Genomic DNA, 21416 nt, shown 5'->3' on the forward strand with positions numbered 1-21416 from the left:
TATACATTTCTAGACAGAACTCTTCAGTCAAGTCATATCTCAAAGTCATTCTCTTCTGCTAAGGTAGAAAAACATTATGCCTTAACCAAAAACCAACAGATTTTAAAGTTTCTACTGTGCAGATTGAAGGTCTTGGTGCTTTGGATAATGCAGCTGCTATAGGGGCTTAGGTAGTGATTAAAGATGTTGAAAAAGCAGCAGGTGTTATATCTACTGGTGAGGTTTTAAAATCTGGTGCACAAGAATGTGGTGATGCTTTGGATAATACAACTACTATAGGTGCAAAGGTAGTGAATAAAGAGGATAAGTTCCCTCAAAATCCTGTAAATATTCAGGCCAATGCTGGGGTACAAACAACTTTTTTGAATGTTGCAACTAATAATTTGGAAGGACATGAACATGCTTCAACTTCCTCTAATGAAAATGGACTTAATAAAAACACAACTGGGAATGATTGGACTGTGGTAAGGAAAGTTTTTACCAAGCAGAACACACCTACAGGTGCAAAGACACAACAACAAAAGACGAGGGGTTCAGGTGATCGACGAAATGCTCTACAAACTGTCACCAGTTCAAACGGATTTGAAATCCTAGCAGATGAGGAGGGTGTTGATATAAACTCATCAACTCTAAATGATCCTAAACTATTTCAACAAATAATTCCAGCTACTACATATGACAACCACAAGCGAGGCAGCGTATTTTCTTCTAAGGAATTGAGTGTTCGACATAATGCTTCGGAGAACAATTTCGTTGGGATTTCAAGCCTAAACTAAAACCCCACAAACAATTAACAGAAAATACAAATGAAACAGACAAAATAAAGGTCCAAAAAAGTACTTAAATATCTACAAATCTAAAGGAAAAAACCCGTCATCAATAAAAAGTTTATCTTAAAGAACCCACAAACAATTAATCACAAGAAAACCAACGAAATACACTTACCTAGAACCCAAATTAGTCTATTTAACCCAAGAAAAAAAAACACAAAGTAGCAGACAAATAAAGGTCCAAAACGGTACATATCAATAAATCTACAGTTACCCAGAAGCCAAATTAGTGTAAACGAAAACTCAAATTAACGAAGCATACCCAAAAATTAAACAAAACAAAATTACTTCATTGTAAAACAAAGATTGTACAGAGATACCCAGATATTGTACACAATAAAAGATTATTTTTTCATCCCCATTAGTAAGAAACTGAAAAAATTGAATCTTAAAGTATAAGAACAAAACTAAAAATTGAAAAATATTTTATAAAGTGCAATTTTGGTGGGAAAATATTTTATAAAGAATTTTTAGGGTATGCTTGTAAAGTATTTTATTTAATATGACAATATAATAACTCTTTAAAAAGGTAGCAATACACCTAAGAAGCGTGGCCAAAATTTTTAGATTTAGGCAACACTTAAAAAATATTGTCTTTATATTTAAAAGGAACGCTTTATAAGTGTTGCCTTAAAAGCTGTGGCCGAAGACTATACTAAAAGGCCACGCCTAAAAAGTATTTCTACAGATACTTTTGACAACACTTTTTAAGCGTTGCCTAAATTGGTGTGCCTGTAGGCATAAAATGTTGTAGTGCCATCTAACCCAATACATTTTCTACCCCTTCAATAAATTCCCTTTTCATTGGTGCAGAGCAAATGTACAACAACAACAACCTAGTAAAATTCCACTAGTGGGGTCTGGGTAGGGTAGTATCTACGCAGACCTTACTCCTACCCAAAAAGGTAGAGAGATTGTTTCCAAAAGACTCTCGGCTCAAGAAGACAAAAGGAGACAATATCAATATTATCACAGAAATCATAAGAAAATATAAGAAAGACAGGAACAACATAAAATCCAGAAGAAAACTGCAAAACAAAAGTGATAACTAGTAAATATGTCTGACACTAAAAAAGAAATAGAAAGAAACGACATTGCCACATTGAGAATATTTTTTTCCCATCTTCAGAATCTGTCACTTTTACCACATATGTACTCCCTAGATTTGATTGAAGGAGCACATCTCTATAATCATAAATCCTGCCAAACTCCTTCACATGATCACCCATCACTTATTCAATACTTGTTTCCTAGCCGTCAAACAAATTTTTTCCCAACATATAAACCCAAATCCTTCCTTGCCAAATCTTGCATCTCCCAACCCTTTATGCACGGCTGTGAAATTATCCTACTTCTTTAGTACTTTGCAAGATACTTGGTATTGCACCTTGAATTTGTGGTGGTCTTGTTGCAGTTATGCCTAGGATTATAAGTTCTGATAATGAAATCAACAGATTTGGACTCTCAGCTTACAAACAACAACCAAGGGCATTCATTAGTTTTGCATTTTACCCTAACTCTATTTTTATCATTTGTAATCTTCTCGAGCTCACAACCTCTTTCTATTGCATACCTGGTGATAACTTACCTAAACTTATATACATTTTCAAAGACCATGTTAAGTTGCCAAACCACCTTTTCCCATTTTGGATCATACATTACCCTATTGTTCTCCTTTCTTGCTTTCATGTTACCATTTCTGTTTCCTGATTCACTGTCACTCTTATTGTCAGTGTCACTCTAAAAACTATCAGCATCTGAACTGTCATAAAAAGGCTAATCACCAACTAACTTACCAGAAATATTTTTCTTCCCTTTATCTGTGTCTTCAAAACCTGGATCTATCCCAACTGGTCTAAGAAAACACTCAGCAACAACTTTCTTTCTTAGTGTTCTTTTCTTCTTCTTATAAGCCTTCAAATATGTTTTAACTATGTTCAACTCTTCATGCACATCACTACCATAATCAACCTCATGCTCTTCATCATCAGAACTGCTAGATTTATCACTATTTGCAGCATTACCTATGTCATCTTCCTCTAAGTTTTCATCTTCTATGTCAAAATCATTTTCATCTACTAAGGAGTTTCTAGGAAGTTTTTATGCAACATGTGACTCTTCATGAGGTTCTATTTGACCACTACAATTAATATTTTCAATTTGGGAACCTAAAGATGCATTTAAACCTTCAATAACCCTACTGGGAGATTCTTCAACGACCCCGCAAGTCACATGACTATTTTGGACCACATTATCTCCCTTATGGCATACATAAATGTCTATTGTATCCTTATTACTTAACAACTCAGCAAGTACCAACAAATCCCTATCATTTTTCAATTCTGCCTAACTACCACCCTTAGAAGATACAATAAACATTTTTCCTACATTGGTAAACACAAAATCTTTGGCATAATCAACAATTTCTGGAATAGACAGTTTGTCCGTATCCACATTAAAGGCATATTCAATATTTCTCCCAACATAAACTGGCCCTATTTCACTCACAAGCATACCACCAATATGAAATCTCAAATTCAGATATTTGTATGTCATTACCCTAAAATAACAATAAAAAACAACAAAGAATAAGGCCAAAAACACAGAACACCTTATTAATCTAACATAAAAAGACCCGAAATCTAAAACTAACAACAAACAACATGCATGCAACTATATATTCGACAAACAAACATCGACAAGCAGAACGATGTAACACCTAAAAAATACCCAAAATTTTCTACTACGAACTAAAGCGCAACACCTACCTATCATAATTTCACAACAAATTAATAGGAAATAAAGAATAAAACATGTATTGAAACAATCTTCTTTAATAATCTTCAGAATCTTCAAAGAATCGGAGGAAGATATTTCACCAGCAAAACCCTAAGCCCTAATTTTGTTATGATTCACCATCAAAACTTCACCTTTACTCCAAATTCGAAATAACAACGACTAGTTTTGAAGAGAAATCGGAGGAAGATAATCAGAGAAGATAATCGGTCCGATGAGAGTTCTTCTTCGATGAGGGTAAAATGACATTTTTTTTTGATTGAGAGTAAATGACCGTCTTTACTGAATAGAAAGAGGAAAAACCCACTCAACATAATTAAATTATTGTAGGTTAATTAAGTCCATTTTAAGATTAATTAGATTAATTATCCACGTGGCATACCAATATGACAAGTTTTATAATTTATTTAGAGGGGGTATCATACGCACTAGGCTAATGAGACGGGGGTTTTATTCTTAAGCGATATAGTTCAGGTTTTCGGGGACACTCATAATTTAGGTAGGAAACTTACAAAAATCATATAGTTTCGGGGTGTGTGTGTGTGTGTGTGGGGGGGGGGGGTGTTTTGAGGTATTAACTCTACTTCTATTTATCTTACTCTTTCCTTTGCATAAGCCGGAAAAAGAAAGCGAGGTAAGTAAATTCAAGAAAAACCCCCAAAACCCCCAGCAGTCTCTGCTTCCCTTCTCTCACAAACAGATGTATCGCTTTCGCACGATTTTATAGCGTCTCTCGCCAAAGAAAATTTGAAAAAAGAGCCATTCAATCCTCAATATGGTAAGCTATGTGGTTTCTCTTTCTTGTGGTAGTTTTCCATTGATATTCGTCACCATTTTTGCAGTCTTTAAAATGGGGATAAGACATTGGAACTTTCCGCACAAACACACAAAAACAGTTAGTTTATGTATTGAAAATCTATTAACATCTTAAAGTTTTGGTTTGCTATTTTACAGGATTTGTTTAGGCAGGCTATTCTGCGCCCAGGGACTCCTGAAGAGTTCGCACTTCGAACTGTTCAAGAAGCAATAAAACCTCAGGTCTGTTTAGTACGTGTATACCCTAAATTAGTTGTCCTACTTTCTGTTATGCATAGTAATTGTTCCCAAATTGTGTACATTTTTTTTTGAAGAGAAAGTGCTCTCTATGCTACTCACTTCTTTTCACTATTGAGTTGTGTAAAAGGTACTTTGGTCCCACTAATACTATAGAAAATTGTTCAAATGTGGTGAATGTTAGTAGCTTTATCTCCATCTTTTACCCTCATTCATTTAAAGATTACAGTTTCAACGCTTAGTTAATTCCCTAAGCTAAATAGGACGCTCGGATTGGGATGGAGGGAACATATAAATGTCCATAGATCTGCGTGTTTGTTCGCAGGTGTGGGTAGATGCAAAAAGGTGTATATGCATCTTGTAGCGTGTTATGGAGGTGTATCTATGTGTGTTCTATATTCAGACTGCTGGGGTAGATCAGATGAGAAACCGAAACAGAGACAATTTAGCGTTTACTCTAGGAAAGTAAAACAAAAAAAAGACAGATTAAACAAATATACATGGCAACGTGCACATCAAGGAAGATTCATCTATTGGATCCCATATAGTAAGTGTATGCATGTCCTTTACATTGTTTACGTTTCTGTAGACCTAAAACTCGAATGTCAACCAGATGTTGCTATTGGTTAAAATTCATCTAACCCATTCACTTTACCTGGCCATAATCTGCTTTTTTCCTGTGCATTGGGGGTGCGTTGACGGAATATTCAAGTTTCAACATAAGGACTCGCTCCCTGCTTTAAAATGGACCTTTTCCCATGTTACAAGTAGTTAAGACTTGATAGTGTTTCCCAAACATGGTTTGACTGTGCGATTTGATTGTGTTGGTGACATGTCTGTAGATTTTGCTCTCTTCTTGGTTTGAGGGGTAACATTTTTTATAAAGAAGTCCATTTTTGCATAACATAATTGTAGCTTATTTGATAAATTATACATCCAGGTCTTGTTAAATAATGATGAATGAGATATGCTTACCGATGTGAGCTTACTGCCATGGAGTTCTTATCCTTCATCTTCTTGACTTTTTTCTGGTCATCTGCAGAAGCAAATAAAGCTAGTCCAAGACGAGAATCAGCTGCTGGAGAATATTCTCAGGTCGCTACTTCAAGAACTGGTGGTATGTGTTTTTTTTCTTAGTAGGAATTGCATCATCGTTAATACCTGGATTTTTTGCGTGTGCTATAACAATGGTACAATTTGTGGTAGAAAAGGCTGACTGATGAGAATTGGACTTAGTAAATCTAGTAGGAACTACATCCCTTTTTTGGGGGATAAGCATGAAGAGATTAAGCCCCCCCCCCCCTCTTCCCCCTTATCGTTTTCGCTCATGTCCTTGCAAGAATTTGTTATCTGGGCTAGATCAAGTTCACTGACTTCACCTCTAGGACCAGTTGTGACTGATTCGAGTTCCAACTTGAAATGCAGAGAGTACAACATGATTTTACCAGAGTACTTCTTAGCAGTAGCTGACATTCTATAACTGTACCACCTTGCATTACATTAAAGGGTGAAGCTGGTTCTTTCTTGTTCCTGAGCTGTGTATCATGGGGGAATATTTTGCTCTACCTTTTCATTAAAACAATAGTTTTTTTCTTGTTTTTGTTTGAGCTTCACCTTTGGTCATGCTATTGAGTAGTTTTGTGGGTAACATGTCTGTCTTATGATTAGCGAACAATTGTATCCTGTCACAGGCTGCTGCAGTTCAGTCGGGGCAGAAGATCATGGAGTATGGAATGTCGATTGTTGATGGTGAATCAAGTCAGGGTCAGATTCCCCGCCTTCTTGGTGAGTGTCTGGTAGCATTGGCGATTATACTGCCAAGAAGACATATGTCCTATTAGCTTGTTTCTTGGTCTCGCTATGTTTGAAGTATTTCATTTTAGGGAATCATAAGTTATGCAGTTGTTTAAAGTTCCCGGTGGTTGGAGAGACGTGGAAACTCTTGCTTTTCGAGTGCTAGAAAAATGTAGAAACATATGACATCATTATGCTTATGGTCGTATGATTGTGCTGAAAAGCATCATCACTTCTTGCCCTCCATCTCCACAAGTCTTGACCAATGACCAGTGAGTGTGGTATTCTGTTTTTGGAACATCAACGCTTCATAGTTTCCCGGAGTTCGCTCCTAGAAATATAGCCATCACTTGCCCCTCGCGTCTTTGACTCGTTGAAATTCATCTGCCTCCAATCTTGTTAGTTCCTTGTGGAAGACTCATTTTCTTGAGCTTATAAACTTGAGATACATTTGTTTTTCAATTCTTAAGGTTGTCTATGTTTTTTCCTTTGGGTTATTATCAGGAAATTGTGATCCTTTGAGATTCTGTGGTTGTAAATAGTACTACTAGTAGTAGAAAAAAATAATTCATCTTATTGATGTACATTTATTGTTTAACCCCATAGAAAAATTCAGCTTAGATCACAACTGGTGTAGCAGTAGAGGTAGAGAGATCCTTGAGATATGCCTTAATTGCTAATGAGTGGGTACATAATGGTAGGTGTAATTGGATTCTAGGAAGCCTATGAATGCTCTGGATGATTCACATAGGAGTTGGTGAGATGCATTTATGTTATCTTAATCTTCTATATGAAGCTATCATGGAAGGTCACTTGTTCTTTCCTAGTAACCTCTCCTTGTTTGATTTGTTGATAGATATTGTTCTATATCTTTGTGAGAAAGAGCATGTGGAGGGTGGCATGATATTTCAACTTTTAGAAGATTTGACAGAAATGTCAACAATGAGAAACTGTGAGGATATCTTTGGGTACATAGAGAGCAAACAAGACATATTGGGGAAGGTATGCATAATTGTTGCTGGTTTCAGTTCTATGAACATTTCTGACTTTGTTGATGGTTTGTGTTTATTTGGTGAGGCAAATTCTTAACATTTACAATGTTTATGTTCATTTTTGTGACATATAGCCAGAACTCTTTGCACGAGGGAAGCTTGTTATGTTAAGGACGTGTAATCAGTTGCTTCGTCGTCTATCAAAGGTACACAGTGCTTTTCCCTTCAGCTTCATCTTGTAATAGATATCAGAAATATCTGTCTCTGTTTGCGCATTAATTCATCTGGTGCACATCGTGAAAATGAATAAGTTTGCAGCAAATATAAGTCATTACTTTATTGTCAATGCAATGAAACCGAAAGGGCCTCGGTATCCAATAATGGCATTGTCCATTGTTTTCATTTTATCATGGTAAAAAGTTCCATTTATTGTATATTTCTAAATCTTTCCCTCTGTATTAGATCACGGCACTATCTTGGAAGTACAAGTTCCAATTTCAAATATCTCTTCTCTTTCCATGTACAAGCTCCAATTTCAAATATCTGTTCCTATTTCTTAATGATCAAGAAGTTTAGCTCAAGTTATTATATGGAGTAATGAAAGAAATATTTGCTATTATTAAAGTATCTCTTAATTCGAATACTTCGCTTATCCCCCCACCCCCCAAGAAAGTCCTCTAACTTGTAGTTTCTTGGTTTGTTTTGCTTACATTTGGGTGACGCATATTAAATAAATTTGGGGGGGGGGGACCTCCTTCTTTGTTTGTTATGGAGCTATAGAAGAAGAGATGTACTGAAGCTTTTTGGGATGAAAACTTATGTTTGTTTTGTAATGTTTATTTATTTTGCCCTGTCTTTCAGGGTGATAACATGATAGATGAAGATGTATCATATAGAATTAAAATAGGATCTTCGTATTGTACCAGTGCTATTAATATGAATCCAAGTGGTTTTGATCCAAGTCATGAGGATGAATTGAACCCAATCACCCAAACCCCTCGAGTACCGGCAACTTGGAGTACAACTCTGTGGCCATCTCATTGAAAAGCTTAAGCTGTTAGGGAGAGCATATTTTTTGTTAATAATATTATGTCTTAACACAAATTGCTGGCAGAGAGAAAAAAAGGTGATGAAATATTTGGTTGCTGAAACAGAAATGGGTTTTATTAAATGAAGGCAGATTACTGATACTGTGCTTATTGCAAATGAATGCTTGGATAGTAGGAGACACGGGGAAGCTGCTGAACATACAGAAAGTGTATGATTATGTTAATTGATCATACTTGGCTAAATTTGTAAAGAAATCGGGTCTGGGAAAAAGTGGATTGGGTGTATGAAATGTTGCATATCTACAGTAACGTTTTCAGTTATTATAAACAGGACATCTAAAGATTTTTTCCTACATGCAGAGGTTTGAGAAGGTGGCTCCATTATCTCCATTTTTATTCATTCTGGCAATTTTGGGTGTGTGTGTGTGTGGGTGGGGGGGGGGGTTGCTAAGTAAAATGCTATGACTTTAGGCGGGATTAAGGTTTTAGAATTGGGACAGAGCAACTTAGCGTGGAAGTTTCTCTCCATTTGATTAATCATTAGATTGCCAATAAAGAAAAAGCAATGCACAAGGTCGTGGAAGTCATTGCTTCCATCGTCTTTTCTCTCCTTGATGCTTTAAAATATTTTCTTTAAGCCAATTTACCTATCACGAGTCAGTACTTAAATCTAAATTTCGTTGTATTTCATTCCATTTTTGTATGACTGGTAAAACCTGATTAATGCTTGTGGGCATTTTTACCTTCTCTCTTCACTAAGTAAACAAAATGTTCTAATTGTGTCCTGTGTAAACATCTTGTAATGCAGGCTAATGATGTTGTTTTCTGTGGGCGCATTATCATGTTTCTTGCTCACTTCTTCCCCTTATCCGAGCGTTCAGGTACTTAATTTTCTTTTTCTGTATATACTTAGAAGTCCACACCCCCCCCCCTCCCCCGCCCGTATATTGGTGCTAATTTGTTTGCTTGAATTCCCACAGCTGTAAATATAAAGGGAGTTTTCAATACATCGAATGAGACAAAATATGAGACACAAGCTCCTGAGGGTAGATATATTTTCCCCATCACTTTCTTGCTGATTTGTGTTTGCATTTTATTTAGTGTGCTTAACAAGGCATCAATTGGTGATTTGTGTTTGTATTTTATTTAGTGCTTAACAGTGCATCAATTTGTTTGGTTTCAGGTATTTCTATAGATTTCAACTTCTATAAGACACTTTGGAGTTTACAGGTCGGTATCAGGCATTTGTACTTTTAAGGGAATGCTTGTGATTAAACCAGTCTGTTTGATAAGCATTCTGAAAACCTGGTATTATGGTATTATTTCTGCATTTCCTGTTAACATGGTCAGCTGCTTTCGTACTTGTTATTCCTGAAGAAGTGTCATTAGTGTTCTTTTACTGGGGGTGAAATCCTACTATTTCTTCTTTTACAATCTAAGTGGGAGCTGGAGATCCTGATGCAACTTCTAAAGAATTTACCACTAAAAACTCTAAATATGAAGCATTTCTGTGAAGCCCTTCCCATCTTGCCATTGATTATACTACTGAATCATGAGTTTTAACTTCTATCATCAATACAGCAACTTCGTTATTAGTGAAGTCATCAGTTGTCTTTGTGACATTGAAATCCTAGTTGATGTTGATAGATGAAGGTCACATGAGACCATTGGTGAGCTGTTGGGACAGAATTGTAGGCAAACATAGAACCCAAGGAAATATTAAGTGAAAAGATTAGTGATGACGAGGATGAGAGGTTGAAGAGAAAACATGAGGAGATATTATATATATTTGAGGAGAGAGGGGGGGGGAAGTCAAAGAGAAACCCAATAAAACACAGTAAGTATCAGTGTCCATGAGTTTGATTTAGTAAGGAGTTAGCTTGTGTTGGCAAAGCATATAGCTACAAAAGCCTTCCTTATGTAGTATTTGCTTATACAGTCTGCTCACATGGGAGATATAAAGGATGCTGATTTGATAGGATCATGTTCTAGCTCTTTGATTCTGTCAAACCTGATTACAACCACCCCCCCACCCCCCCCCAAAAAAAACCACAAAAGAAAGGTAGGGGTGGGGGTAGGAAAAAAGAGCTACTTCCGAACTTAATTTTGAAGTTATTTCCTTGTGATCTTATAAGGTGTTATCTCTTGATGAATTCAGCAACCTTTATTTCTGTATGAATCACTGTCTTTGAAGTATCTCTGACAGGCTCTTTGCATGTGCTTCCCCCACCTTCCTATCTTGTTTTATAATTTTTAGCTTTGCTAACTCAGGAATACTTCTGCAATCCGCCATCCCTGATTAATGCTCCTGTCAAGTGGCATAAATTTACATCCGGTTTGATGGTACACCTCTTTCTCTGTTTTAATTATTTGAGATGTTTCTGTGGCTTTTCTTTTTCATTAACCATATCTAATGTGTGATTATACGATTTTATGGGCTTGAAGATCGTGCTAAACACTTTTGAGGCTCAGCCTTTAAGCGATGAAGAGGGCAATGCTCATAACCTTGAGGATGATGCTGCAACCTTTAACATAAAATATCTTACCAGCAGTAAACTTATGGGTCTCGAGGTATGGGAGCATTTCTCAATTTAGAAAGCTCTTTTAAAGCAAAATGGAGCAGCAAATTCAATGGCATATTATTTCTGATCGTTCTTTTTGTCTCAGCTGAAAGATCCTAGTTTCAGGCGCCACGTTCTGGTTCAAAGTCTCATTCTGTTTGACTATTTGAAGGTAATGATATGCATTTTGTTAGCTCTGAGCTCGATGTGCGAGTTGATCTTTTAGTAGTAATATGACCTTAAATACTAATGACTGAACTACAACTAAAGTTGGAAGGTTATTTTGTCTCTCCTATATGCATGTGGGATAAGCTTTTCTAGTTGAATTCACATATTCAAAGCATCAAAATTCAGGATTATCTTTGATTTCAATCATGATGATGATAATCCGCATGATTGTTTGTTAATCAGTAAGTTGAAGATTCTCTAGTATAAAATGTCAGTATGATACTTAAATGTCTTAGGTGTGGTTTCCATCAGTGAGGAGAGCAAATGAAAACATGCCAAATGTGGTCAGCACTGGAGCTTTGCCGAGGGAAGATGTGAGAGTAAAGTTAGTTGAGGGCGAGGAAGGAGAAAGAAAAACATGGTAGAAAACTGAGAGAAAGAGAGATAGCAGTGGGTTAGGTGCTCTGTAACTAAACTAGAATGAGTTTGTCCCTGTTTTTTATTTTCTGTTGATCTCTTCTCTTATCATGATGATTTAGGACCCATTTGGCCATGACTCACTTGCAAATAATGAAGTCATTATTTGCACGTTGAAGTTTGGCCATCAGTATTTGTGCATTAATTCAACTTCAACTTGAAATAGGGAACTTGAAGTGAAAAGCTTCTTGAGGAATGTCAAGTGAAATGATGGTTTCACTCACAAAACTTCCAACTTTTTTTCCATTGAAATATATCCAACCACCACTTCAACTTGCAAATACTATTTTTTTGGCAAAATACATAGTTTACCCATCCACCTTGCACCCAAATCCCTGTTACACACCTCTTGACCATAGATTTAACGTTACACACCAAACCTTTCAAAAGTGTGTCAATGACACACCACTTTTGACCAGCCTAGTTAATACTCAATGTTGTGTATACACGCGCTTATTTGAATTAAAAACAAATGTCTTTTTAATAAAAAATGGGCAACCCGACCCAAGCTTAAAATAAACCTCAATTTACAAGCTTTAAAAGAAAAAGTAGCTATGTGTCTTCCTCAACACCCCCCACCCCCTGGGTTTATCCTCTTCCCCCCTATCCTACCTTCACACTGGCTCCTCCTCCACTATCAATTGCACACCGGCTTCTTCTAACCCACCCTCCACCCCTGTAATCTTCCCAATAATTTTCAGATCCACCGGTGGCCATAAAACTTATTTCCATCGCTGGAGCAGGGACGAGAACAGTGAAAGCTTGACCAGATATTGACCAGAAAAAGACTGCAAAAGATACAATTAGACCCAAAATTGCACTGGAAAAAAAACAAAAACAACCATTCAAACAAGCTTTGATGATGGATTTCGACTCTAACTTTTTTTAATCCCAGAGATGAGAACTCCTCCGATGGTCAAGAAAACCAAGCCGACGATTACTAAAAAACTACTGTTTCACCTAGAATCGGTGATTTTGTTAGGTAGATTTTGAATCAATTTTCACCAACCCGATTCAGGATGATTTGAATTTGCGAGTCAAGAAATCGAGATAATGGGTTTCTTAACCATTGCTGGGTTTTCTTCAATTTCTTCTCTGCCTTTTTTTTTTGTTTCTTTTCGAGTAATTTCTTAACCATTGTTGTTGCTTGTTTCTTTATGTTCCTGATAATGAAGATGATGATAGAAAAAAATGAAAGGAAAAAAAACTACATATAAGGCGATAAAATGAGGCTTCAGATACATTTTTTTGTTATTCACTCGCCTACTTTTGGTGTAGAACACGCGCCTGTCATGGGTCAAAAGTGGTGTGTCATTGACACACTTTTGAAAGGTTTGGTGTGTAACGTTAAACCCGTGGTCAACAGATGTGTAACAGAAATTTAGGTGTAATGGGGATGGATAATTTCAAATGCTCTCCTTTTCAGTTTCAACCAGATAGTGTCTAAACTCCTACTTGTTCGTAATCATGCAGGCTCCGGGAAAAAGTGAGAAGGAATTGCCCTCTGAAGCAATGGTTGGTCTTGCCTTTGTTTATTTCATTCATGCTGTATCAATGCATGCATGCTTGCATATGTGTGTGTGTGTGTGTGTGTGGCACACACATCCTCATGCATATAAAATTCTTCTGGGAGGGTGATCAATCCTTAGATGTGAAAGTAAAACTGTGGAAATTAATAGTTCGGGAGGAATACTATTTATATGTTCCTTCCAGAAGAAAACCAGGGAACAAGTGAGGCCTCAGCTTATAATTTATGTTCTGAATAGAAGTTCTCTGAAGGAAACATACTGTTAACAGAAGTGATTTTCTTTTACAATCTTTAGACTGCTCTTTTCTAGAATGTTGCAACGTAATTTTAGATGTTTTAACCCATGCTCTTAAGATATAATGCAGTGGATAACAAAGAGTATTTTTATTGGTACTTTCTGATGTTGCTGATCTGGACTATATTTCCTTTGATGAATTACTTCATTCTCATTAGCAGGTGTTACCTTTTGCCTGGAGGAAAACATGCTTCAATTTCTTTTCTTTTGTTTCTACCTTTTCTCTAATTACTTTTAAGGGAACAATGAGCAAAAGTAAACCCACCATTAGGTGGATTACTATTTGTGGAACTACTCTCATAAAAGAGGAATCAAATACGTCCCCCGTGAAGAGCTGACCCAGGAACAGCAGCTATCAAAAGGAAAAGAAATAAATGAAGAATCTAATTTAACTAAAATACGAGTAAATTTTACCTGCGATCAAGAGGAGAAGACCTATGAGTCCATGACCTCAATGATTTGACTTGTCCGCTTTTGCAAGACCTCTATCAATTACATGTCTCACTGCCTCGGAACCAACAAAAAATTGGTAGCATGCACCTTATTTTGATGCATGTTCTAGAATGAAAATGTGGTCATGGCATATTCTTCTTGGGAACTTATAATCATCTTTCATCATTAATAGATTTTATGGTCAGGAGAAAATGCCAATTTTTAAAATAATTTGAGGACATGAAATATATAAATAAATTGGTTAACGGGATATATCACATATTTCTCATTTGTTTCTTTCTACCATTATGAAGTTCTTGCAGATTATGGTGTTTCCTCTGTAGGGTTTGATATTTTGTTGGTGTTGCTAGTTTGCAAGTCAAGATGCTCTGTGTTTAAATTTGTTCCTTAGACAGAAATATTTTGATCATTTATGTGGCACTCAGAGATTTTGTGCTTTACCTGAGCAACAAGCTAATTTGTTTCCTCAAAATTATAGAAGGAGGAAATAAAGACTAGTGAAGAGCGGGTAAAGAAGCTTCTTGAAATGACTCCACCCAAAGGAAAAGATTTCCTTTGTAGCATTGAGCACATATTGGAGCGTGAAAGGAATTGGGTGAGCATCAGTTTTCTCTCTCTATTCGCTTTTTCATGCAGGAGATCTTTTTATTGGTCGACTTTTTATGCTGTACGAATGATTGCTCTTTCCATAGGTTTGGTGGAAACGTGATGGCTGCGCTCCATTTGAGAAGCAACCGGTAGAGAAAAAGCCGGTTCAAGGTGGAACAAAAAAACGGTAACTACAAATTGGCATGCGCTGTTGCGTTTAATCCTTACAATGCATAATATATTGGTTAACATATCCAGATCATATATTTTTTTTAGTTTTGCATTTCCCTCGCATTGAAAAAGTTTTGTTAAAAAGAATGAAAATGCATAGGAGGACTAAGTGCCCTCTAGTGACATATCAGAAAATGACGCGTAATGAAAAGTTTAAACAAGGAGTATGCCAATCCCTTTGAAGATCCAACAACTCCACTCCAGAATACAATCCTTCTGCAATCACCATAGCAATGCTAAGAGAACTATTCCCTTCCAAACTAAGGCTGGATGAATACTTTTGTCCTGGAATATTTTGCATTATGCTGAAGTCTAATACACCACTCAACAGAGAGCATGCAAGATTCTTCAAAGCTTTTCACGTTTAGTCTAGGTTACATGAATCCTTCATTTGCCTTGATATATCTGTCTCGGGAGGGGTGTGATAAGAGTGTATATTCCGTGCGGATTCTTTAAAATATCCTAAAAGTTAAGCAAAAAACTTGATATACCTGTACCAAATACTTCCACACACCATGCTTAGTATGTAACATAAAGGAATCCATGTAACATAGCATTTAGTACAGCCAAAGTTGTGAATTTAATTGGAAAGGATTCAACCAACGAACACATGCTTCATGGTTCTCTTCCTTACGGGCAATGACTTAAAAGTGGATGAGGCCCATTGTTATTCTGGACATATAACATGGATGAATATCCTTACGTGGCCTGTAGATTTTGTAGTAAACTTTTGTGAACTAAAGATCACGTGCAAACCATATCACAGCTTTCCGTAATGAAAGCCTGCCAACGTAGTTTTGTGCTTCTAAAGTCTTCCCAGATTTCCTTGTGTGATTGGTATAATCGTCAGTTCTTAAATCCACTGCTTAAGGTTAAACTATTTACAGAACAGTTGGCAGATGTTTCAATCTTGTGAAATTAGTTTGTTTGTGATATTTGGTACTTACTGCATTGGGTAACAGAAGAATTTGTCTGAAAATTTCTATCTATGTACATCACATATCTGTAGGAGATGAAGTCATTCAGCAATTTGAATTGTGTTTTCTCAAATCCTTTTGAAACAAAACTCATGTTCTGCTAAATGGTGCCCTTATGACCTATTTCATCTTAATCCATTGTGGACCCATCTGCGCTGGATAGTTGCTTATCCCATCCTCAGCAGCCTATGTAACCAATTGACCGCAAAAAGTTTTGTATTCTAGCCTTGAGAAGCCAAGGAGCATAAATAGTTATGTTTAGTCATTAGTTCCTCCTAATCCTTTTTACTTATCTTGTTTTCAGGAACTCAAACTGTTGCTTTTGTTTTTGGCTCCCTTTACCCACAACTTAGGTGATTTTAACCATCTTCTTTTTCCTTTACTCGCAGTCGGCCACGATGGAGGCTCGGAAACAAAGAACTCTCTCAATTGTGGAAATGGGCAGATCAGTATCCGGTTTGTTTTTATCAACTTATTACTTGCATGAGTCCCATGTAGCAAGATATATATAGTTGCTGTGTATGAGGAACTTGCTGATATTGTCACAATTACACAACAAAATCATTACAACTCTTTTCTTAATGAATTCTCATCATAGATGATTCATTTTAAACCTCTGACAATAGTTGCAGTGAGTAATAATGTGTAATGAGCTTGTTTGTAATGGATGGTCTTCTATGGACTATGCACTTGTGAAAACCAATTATCTTCTCAATCATCATGGACCGTATGAATCATATACACATTGAACACATTTTAAGATACTTGTTAGAGATGTTGTGTGTTTCCAGATATGAATATTTATTTCTGGCTTTTTAAATGTAAAACAACTAAATAAAATGAAAATAATCCCTTCATCTTTTTTCTTTTTTTTTTGATAATTGAAAATCATTTCATTTTTCATCACATTGGGACAATGTCAGCTGTACAAAAGGTGTGATATCAAGTATACAAAATATTATTCCAACTATCTATACAAGAAAGAATGTTCTGTTTACCCCAAAATTACAAATGAACAAGATCTCCTTCGACTTTCTATGCAGGTCTCGCTTTTTGTAGTTCTATTTGTTTCCTCTTCAGATTGTTTGGAATATATAAAGAGGTGTTGCCTTCCATAGCCTTTATGCTAAATAGAATATACTAAGATCAGTTTGCTATGTTGCAAGCTGCACTATTAGTAAATGATCCGTATCATTCCCATGCACTTTGTACAAACAGCACTGATTCGTAACATACTTCTCCATTTCATAATATGTTAACTTTTAAGATGGCATCCAAATAAGGACCCCTCTTTCCTAGGTGCTTTGGTCTTCCATAGTTCCATATGGACCTTGCATCCCCACCACTGAGCGATCATCTATAATATGATTTCACCAAGAAATATTTGTCGCGTGCTCCTATTTTAAATTATTTATCCTAGCTCCCGAACTGTGTATGACTAATTTCTTTCTGAAAGAAATCTAGTTTCATCTGATTCTCAATCTTGACTTTGAAATTGTATCATCCAAAAGACTAAAACCATGAATATGTAGTTTCTAACATGTCTTATTCAAGGTATCTGACTCTGAAGAAGACGGAGCTTATATTTTGATGTTGAATGGCTAAATGTAATTATCTTCTCGTGCTCTTCTTTCTCCAGAATGCTTTAACTGATACTCAACGTGTGCGCACTCCCTCTATCACAGATTACTGGAAACCTCTGGCAGAAGATGTAAGTATCCATTAAATCTCTTAAGAAAAACAACTTTTGTAGGAGATGTTCTTCTAATCTTTACTTTGTGTAATTCCTTTCATTCGATAGGAACAGGTATCTTCGTAGTAATTCCTTGATTTCTGAGTTTCTCAGTTTGATTTTTCTCTCTTCTAGATGGATGAATCTGCTGGAATAGAAGCGGAATACCATCACAAAAATAACCGGGTTAGTGTCTTCATCTTTTCTGCTTGATTTTCCCCTACACCTCTTATTACCACCATGACATTCATTATGTTCTTGGTTACAGCTTAAGTGACCTTTTATTTTTCTTATTTGAACAATGGCATGTTTAAGAAGACACTATAGCAACATAGTGCTAGCTAACTCTGGTTTATTTCATTGAAATATTTGGATTCATTTCTAACAGTTTGTTTTACACCAAAAACAGTGATATTAGGATTCATTTTTGTATCATAATATATTCTAATGCAGAACTGATCAACTCATAAGGTTATAAACACACGATAAGTAGCTAAAGCTCATTTACGTTAGAATATAATAGAACCATGTTGCCATAGATGACTGCATATTTATCTCTACATATACAGAACTTGTACCTAGTAAAAAAATATAAAGGACTTGTGTGAGCCTCAAAGCTGGACTAAGTAAAGATCTTGTATCAGATAAAAAAATTAAAAGGTATATTTGCTGTTAAAAGAGAGATTAGGAAAAGGTTTGTCTCGGTGTATAGCTGATAGTTCAGAATCTTCTATTAGAACACAAGTTGTGTACATCTATTTTTAAACAAAACATTTTCTTGAAATGTTTTGGCATAACACCCTTGCATTATTCGAAGCAGTGTTGTCAAAAGCGCGCTTAAAACGAGCTTAAGCCCCGAAGCGAGGCTCAAAACATGTTGAGCACTTCGCCTCGCTTTGTGGGCACTTTAGTATCGCATCAAAGCTCTAAGGCATACTATTCCTTGCTAATGAGTGTAATCATGAAAATGCGACATTAAACAATTGATATTTCATTTTATCGTAATTTTTTTCCAATTTTTTTGTCCATATATTTGTTATTCATGCTTATAATTATTAGTCTTAGATTACATATACATATTTTTACTTTTTCTCTGGTTGAGCCTTTTTTCATTAAAGCCCACGCTTTATTTGCGCTTTGCGCTTAAAGCCCCAACGGACCTTAGAGTTTTTTTGCGGTTTTCGCCTTTGATAACACTTGATTCCAAGTTGTCACTTGATTCCAACACATGATCAACTCTTTTTCTTCTGTAGTTTCTAATTAGTAATTAAATGGCACATGTATCTAAACCCATTGCATAGAATGATTTTGGGTCATAATCCCTGTGTGAGTAAAGTAATTGGAATGCTAAGATTCCTTCAGCTGTTCGACACGAGCTATGTGTTCATCATAAGTGTCCTCCCCTCGGGGATGAAAACCAATGCCTAAGATTAAATAGATGTTCTATCTGACATATTTGTGACCCTGCCTAATATTTCACTCTCTGTTCATTTGTTGTGGGATAGTGTGGTGGTCCAATGCACTTTCTAAAGCAGGTGTATTAAGGATTCTTTGTTCTCATGCTATGTGGAAGATGTTACATGTAACAGTACGCAATAATTCTCTCTAAAGTAAAAATGAGAACTCGCGGAGAAAATTGTTATGTGTTGATATCATCATATATCTTTATGCTCTACTCACGATGCATATTTCTATAACTTCTCTTTCTTGGATGCATGATTGTAACGATGTATCCTGGGATCTATCCAGGTCTATTGTTGGAAAGGTTTGCGGTTTTCAGCCCGCCAAGACTTGGAGGGATTTTCCAGAGTATGAGCTAACTTATGGGTGTGATTTCCAGTCTTTATAATTAAATTTTAAACTTCTCAATGAAATTTGTTACATGCTTCTTTTTCAGTTTACAGAGCACGGTATTGAGGGGGTTGTGCCTCTGGAACTTTTGCCTGCTGAAGTGCGGGCCAGATATCAAGCTAAGCCAAGTGAAAGGACTAAGCGAGCTAAGAAGGAGGAAACAAAAACCTCAGCGCAGCAAGCAGAAGAAAATCAGGTACCTGAAAGTGAACTTAACCTTATGTTCCCCGTTTCGTTTTTTTCTTCCCTGTAAGTTAATCCTTGTTGCAGTTCTCTGCTGATTTGAAGATAGCAATTGGCTTTACCATAAGAATCAAGTATTCTTTTGCGTTTTGAAATTACCACAGTTTTCACGTCCTCTGTACCACATGCTTTTTACATAGTCTGAAGGAGAAAACCTTTCCCATAACATTGGACACTTACATTTGTAAAATGCTGACCATTCCCGAAAATATAACTTCAATTATAAAACAAAATTTTTTAATCACCTTTTATAGTTCATTATGGCCTGTCTTTGTCACGACAGCTTATATCTTTCGTGAACTATCACATCATCATGTTCTGTTCAAACCTTCCTACTTGTGAAGACGTCCATGGAAATACCAAGCAACATATATTCACATCTGGAAATGATCATCTCAACAATTGCCGTATAATTAAAATATTGATTCTGCTTGGAGAATGGTGAACCAAATAGGTTTTATCATATCATTATTGGAGGTATAGATGCTAAAATATATTTGTTTTGCTCTTTGATGTACTGTACTAATGGTTATTATCCTTCATTTGCAAAAAATCTGATTTTCTTTCTGTCTGATGCTTTAATTATTCATACTTTGGAGTATTTTCTAGTTCATGTTTTTTGAGTAAATATATATATCTAGATCATTAGTCCTCCCATTTTCTGTCCTTAACAATTCTTTTTTTTCCCTAGTTCATTAGTCCTCCCATTTCTGCCCTTAACAATTCTTTTGGTCTTATCCTGTAATGTTATGGCTAGATCGCGACAGCAGCAAGTGAGATGGACAATGAAGGGGGGCGAGCTGATCCTGAAGCATCAGTTGCTCCAATTGACACAGACACGAGAATTGCTACTGTTACCATATCTCAGGAAGAAACTCCAACTCCAGAAGATAACCAGAAGCAAAGCTCTGATACAGATGTTGCTCAAGAAGCAGGGCAGATGGAAGCAGACACAGAAGCAGAGACGGGGATGATTGATGGAGAAACAGATGCGGATGTTGATCTAGATGCTGTAGGCTAATCCAACTTTGTATCTCTGCGTGCACCTTTTTTTATCAGTTAGAAATGAAAAGAAGAACTGATACTGAACGGTTCATGAACAACGCAAAAACCATGCTATTTAGACTTAACGCTAACTGTGCTGTGAGTTTTTTTTTTCTTTTCAATCTTTTAGCATTAATAGATCATTTTCAAGTATTTTAGCGATGTCAAGTGAAAATAACATAACGATATTTTCACAAATCATAAGGGTCTAGAAGGCAAGGAGAGGGTGTTACCGTTAAATTTGTGGCCGACCCTCCTTGCGATATTCTCTATTTTTAGTTTTTACCAGTCTCGGATAGATTCACCCTACTTCGTTTAAGCTTTTCCAATGTTATTTAACCTGCCTCTGCTCCATTCTTGTTTTGGATTTTCAAAACAATTGTTTCAACCTGCCCAATTCCGCATGACTATTCTCATGCCTTACCCTGTTTCTGATTTGCACCCATTGCTCTCTCTAATTGAATAATTTCTAGTGAGTATTGGGTAATGCAAATTTTAGATTTTGATAAAGAAACAAAAATGCAGGCGGGGGCAATGGTAGAGCAAGTAAAATAAGGAAGGTAATGTAATCACCGAATACCTTAAAATTCAAAAGAAATTTTCAACTTTGGTGTTCCAACACTTATTGAATGTTACAACGCTTAACATCCTCAAGCACCGCTATAAGCTATTCATAACACCCCATTATATATCTCTTTCCTTTTCCCCCATGCTATATATAACTATTTTAAAACTAAAGGTTGAGGTTGCTGGA

At 36.2% G+C, this 21416-nt stretch overlaps 1 protein-coding gene across 2 annotated transcripts; it reads left to right on the forward strand.

Annotated features, from left to right (window-relative positions):
* Positions 1-4173: 4173 nt before the first annotated feature.
* On the forward strand, positions 4174-20815 carry LOC107832705 (THO complex subunit 1). Of its 2 annotated transcripts, XM_075217783.1 has the most exons (22): positions 4245-4404; positions 4581-4664; positions 5722-5796; positions 6371-6464; positions 7175-7230; positions 7330-7475; positions 7600-7671; positions 9323-9395; positions 9495-9560; positions 9698-9744; positions 10786-10857; positions 10960-11085; positions 11182-11247; positions 13194-13235; positions 14475-14591; positions 14689-14771; positions 16182-16248; positions 17432-17503; positions 17660-17710; positions 19274-19333; positions 19422-19571; positions 20376-20815. In XM_075217783.1, the coding sequence occupies exons 5-22, from the start codon at positions 7203-7205 to the stop codon at positions 20637-20639; spliced, it is 1602 nt and encodes a 533-aa protein (XP_075073884.1). In that variant the 5' UTR covers positions 4245-4404; positions 4581-4664; positions 5722-5796; positions 6371-6464; positions 7175-7202; the 3' UTR covers positions 20640-20815. The 2 variants fall into 2 exon arrangements, with proteins under 2 accessions (XP_075073883.1, XP_075073884.1); XM_075217782.1 differs by lacking the exon at positions 7175-7230 and having other exon boundaries at positions 4174-4404.
* Positions 20816-21416: the final 601 nt, after the last annotated feature.

The sequence above is a fragment of the Nicotiana tabacum genome, chromosome 7 (genome assembly GCF_000715075.1).
Source record: "Nicotiana tabacum cultivar K326 chromosome 7, ASM71507v2, whole genome shotgun sequence".
In the NCBI taxonomy this organism is placed as follows: Eukaryota; Viridiplantae; Streptophyta; class Magnoliopsida; order Solanales; family Solanaceae; genus Nicotiana; species Nicotiana tabacum.

Bases quoted from the DNA above. Each gene is read 5' to 3' on its own strand.
- LOC107832705 (XM_075217782.1), top strand. The intron at 5,797-6,370 runs GTATGTGTTTTT...ATCCTGTCACAG, and splicing joins CGCTACTTCAAGAACTGGTG to GCTGCTGCAGTTCAGTCGGG. The intron at 7,672-9,322 runs GTACACAGTGCT...CTTGTAATGCAG, and splicing joins TGCTTCGTCGTCTATCAAAG to GCTAATGATGTTGTTTTCTG.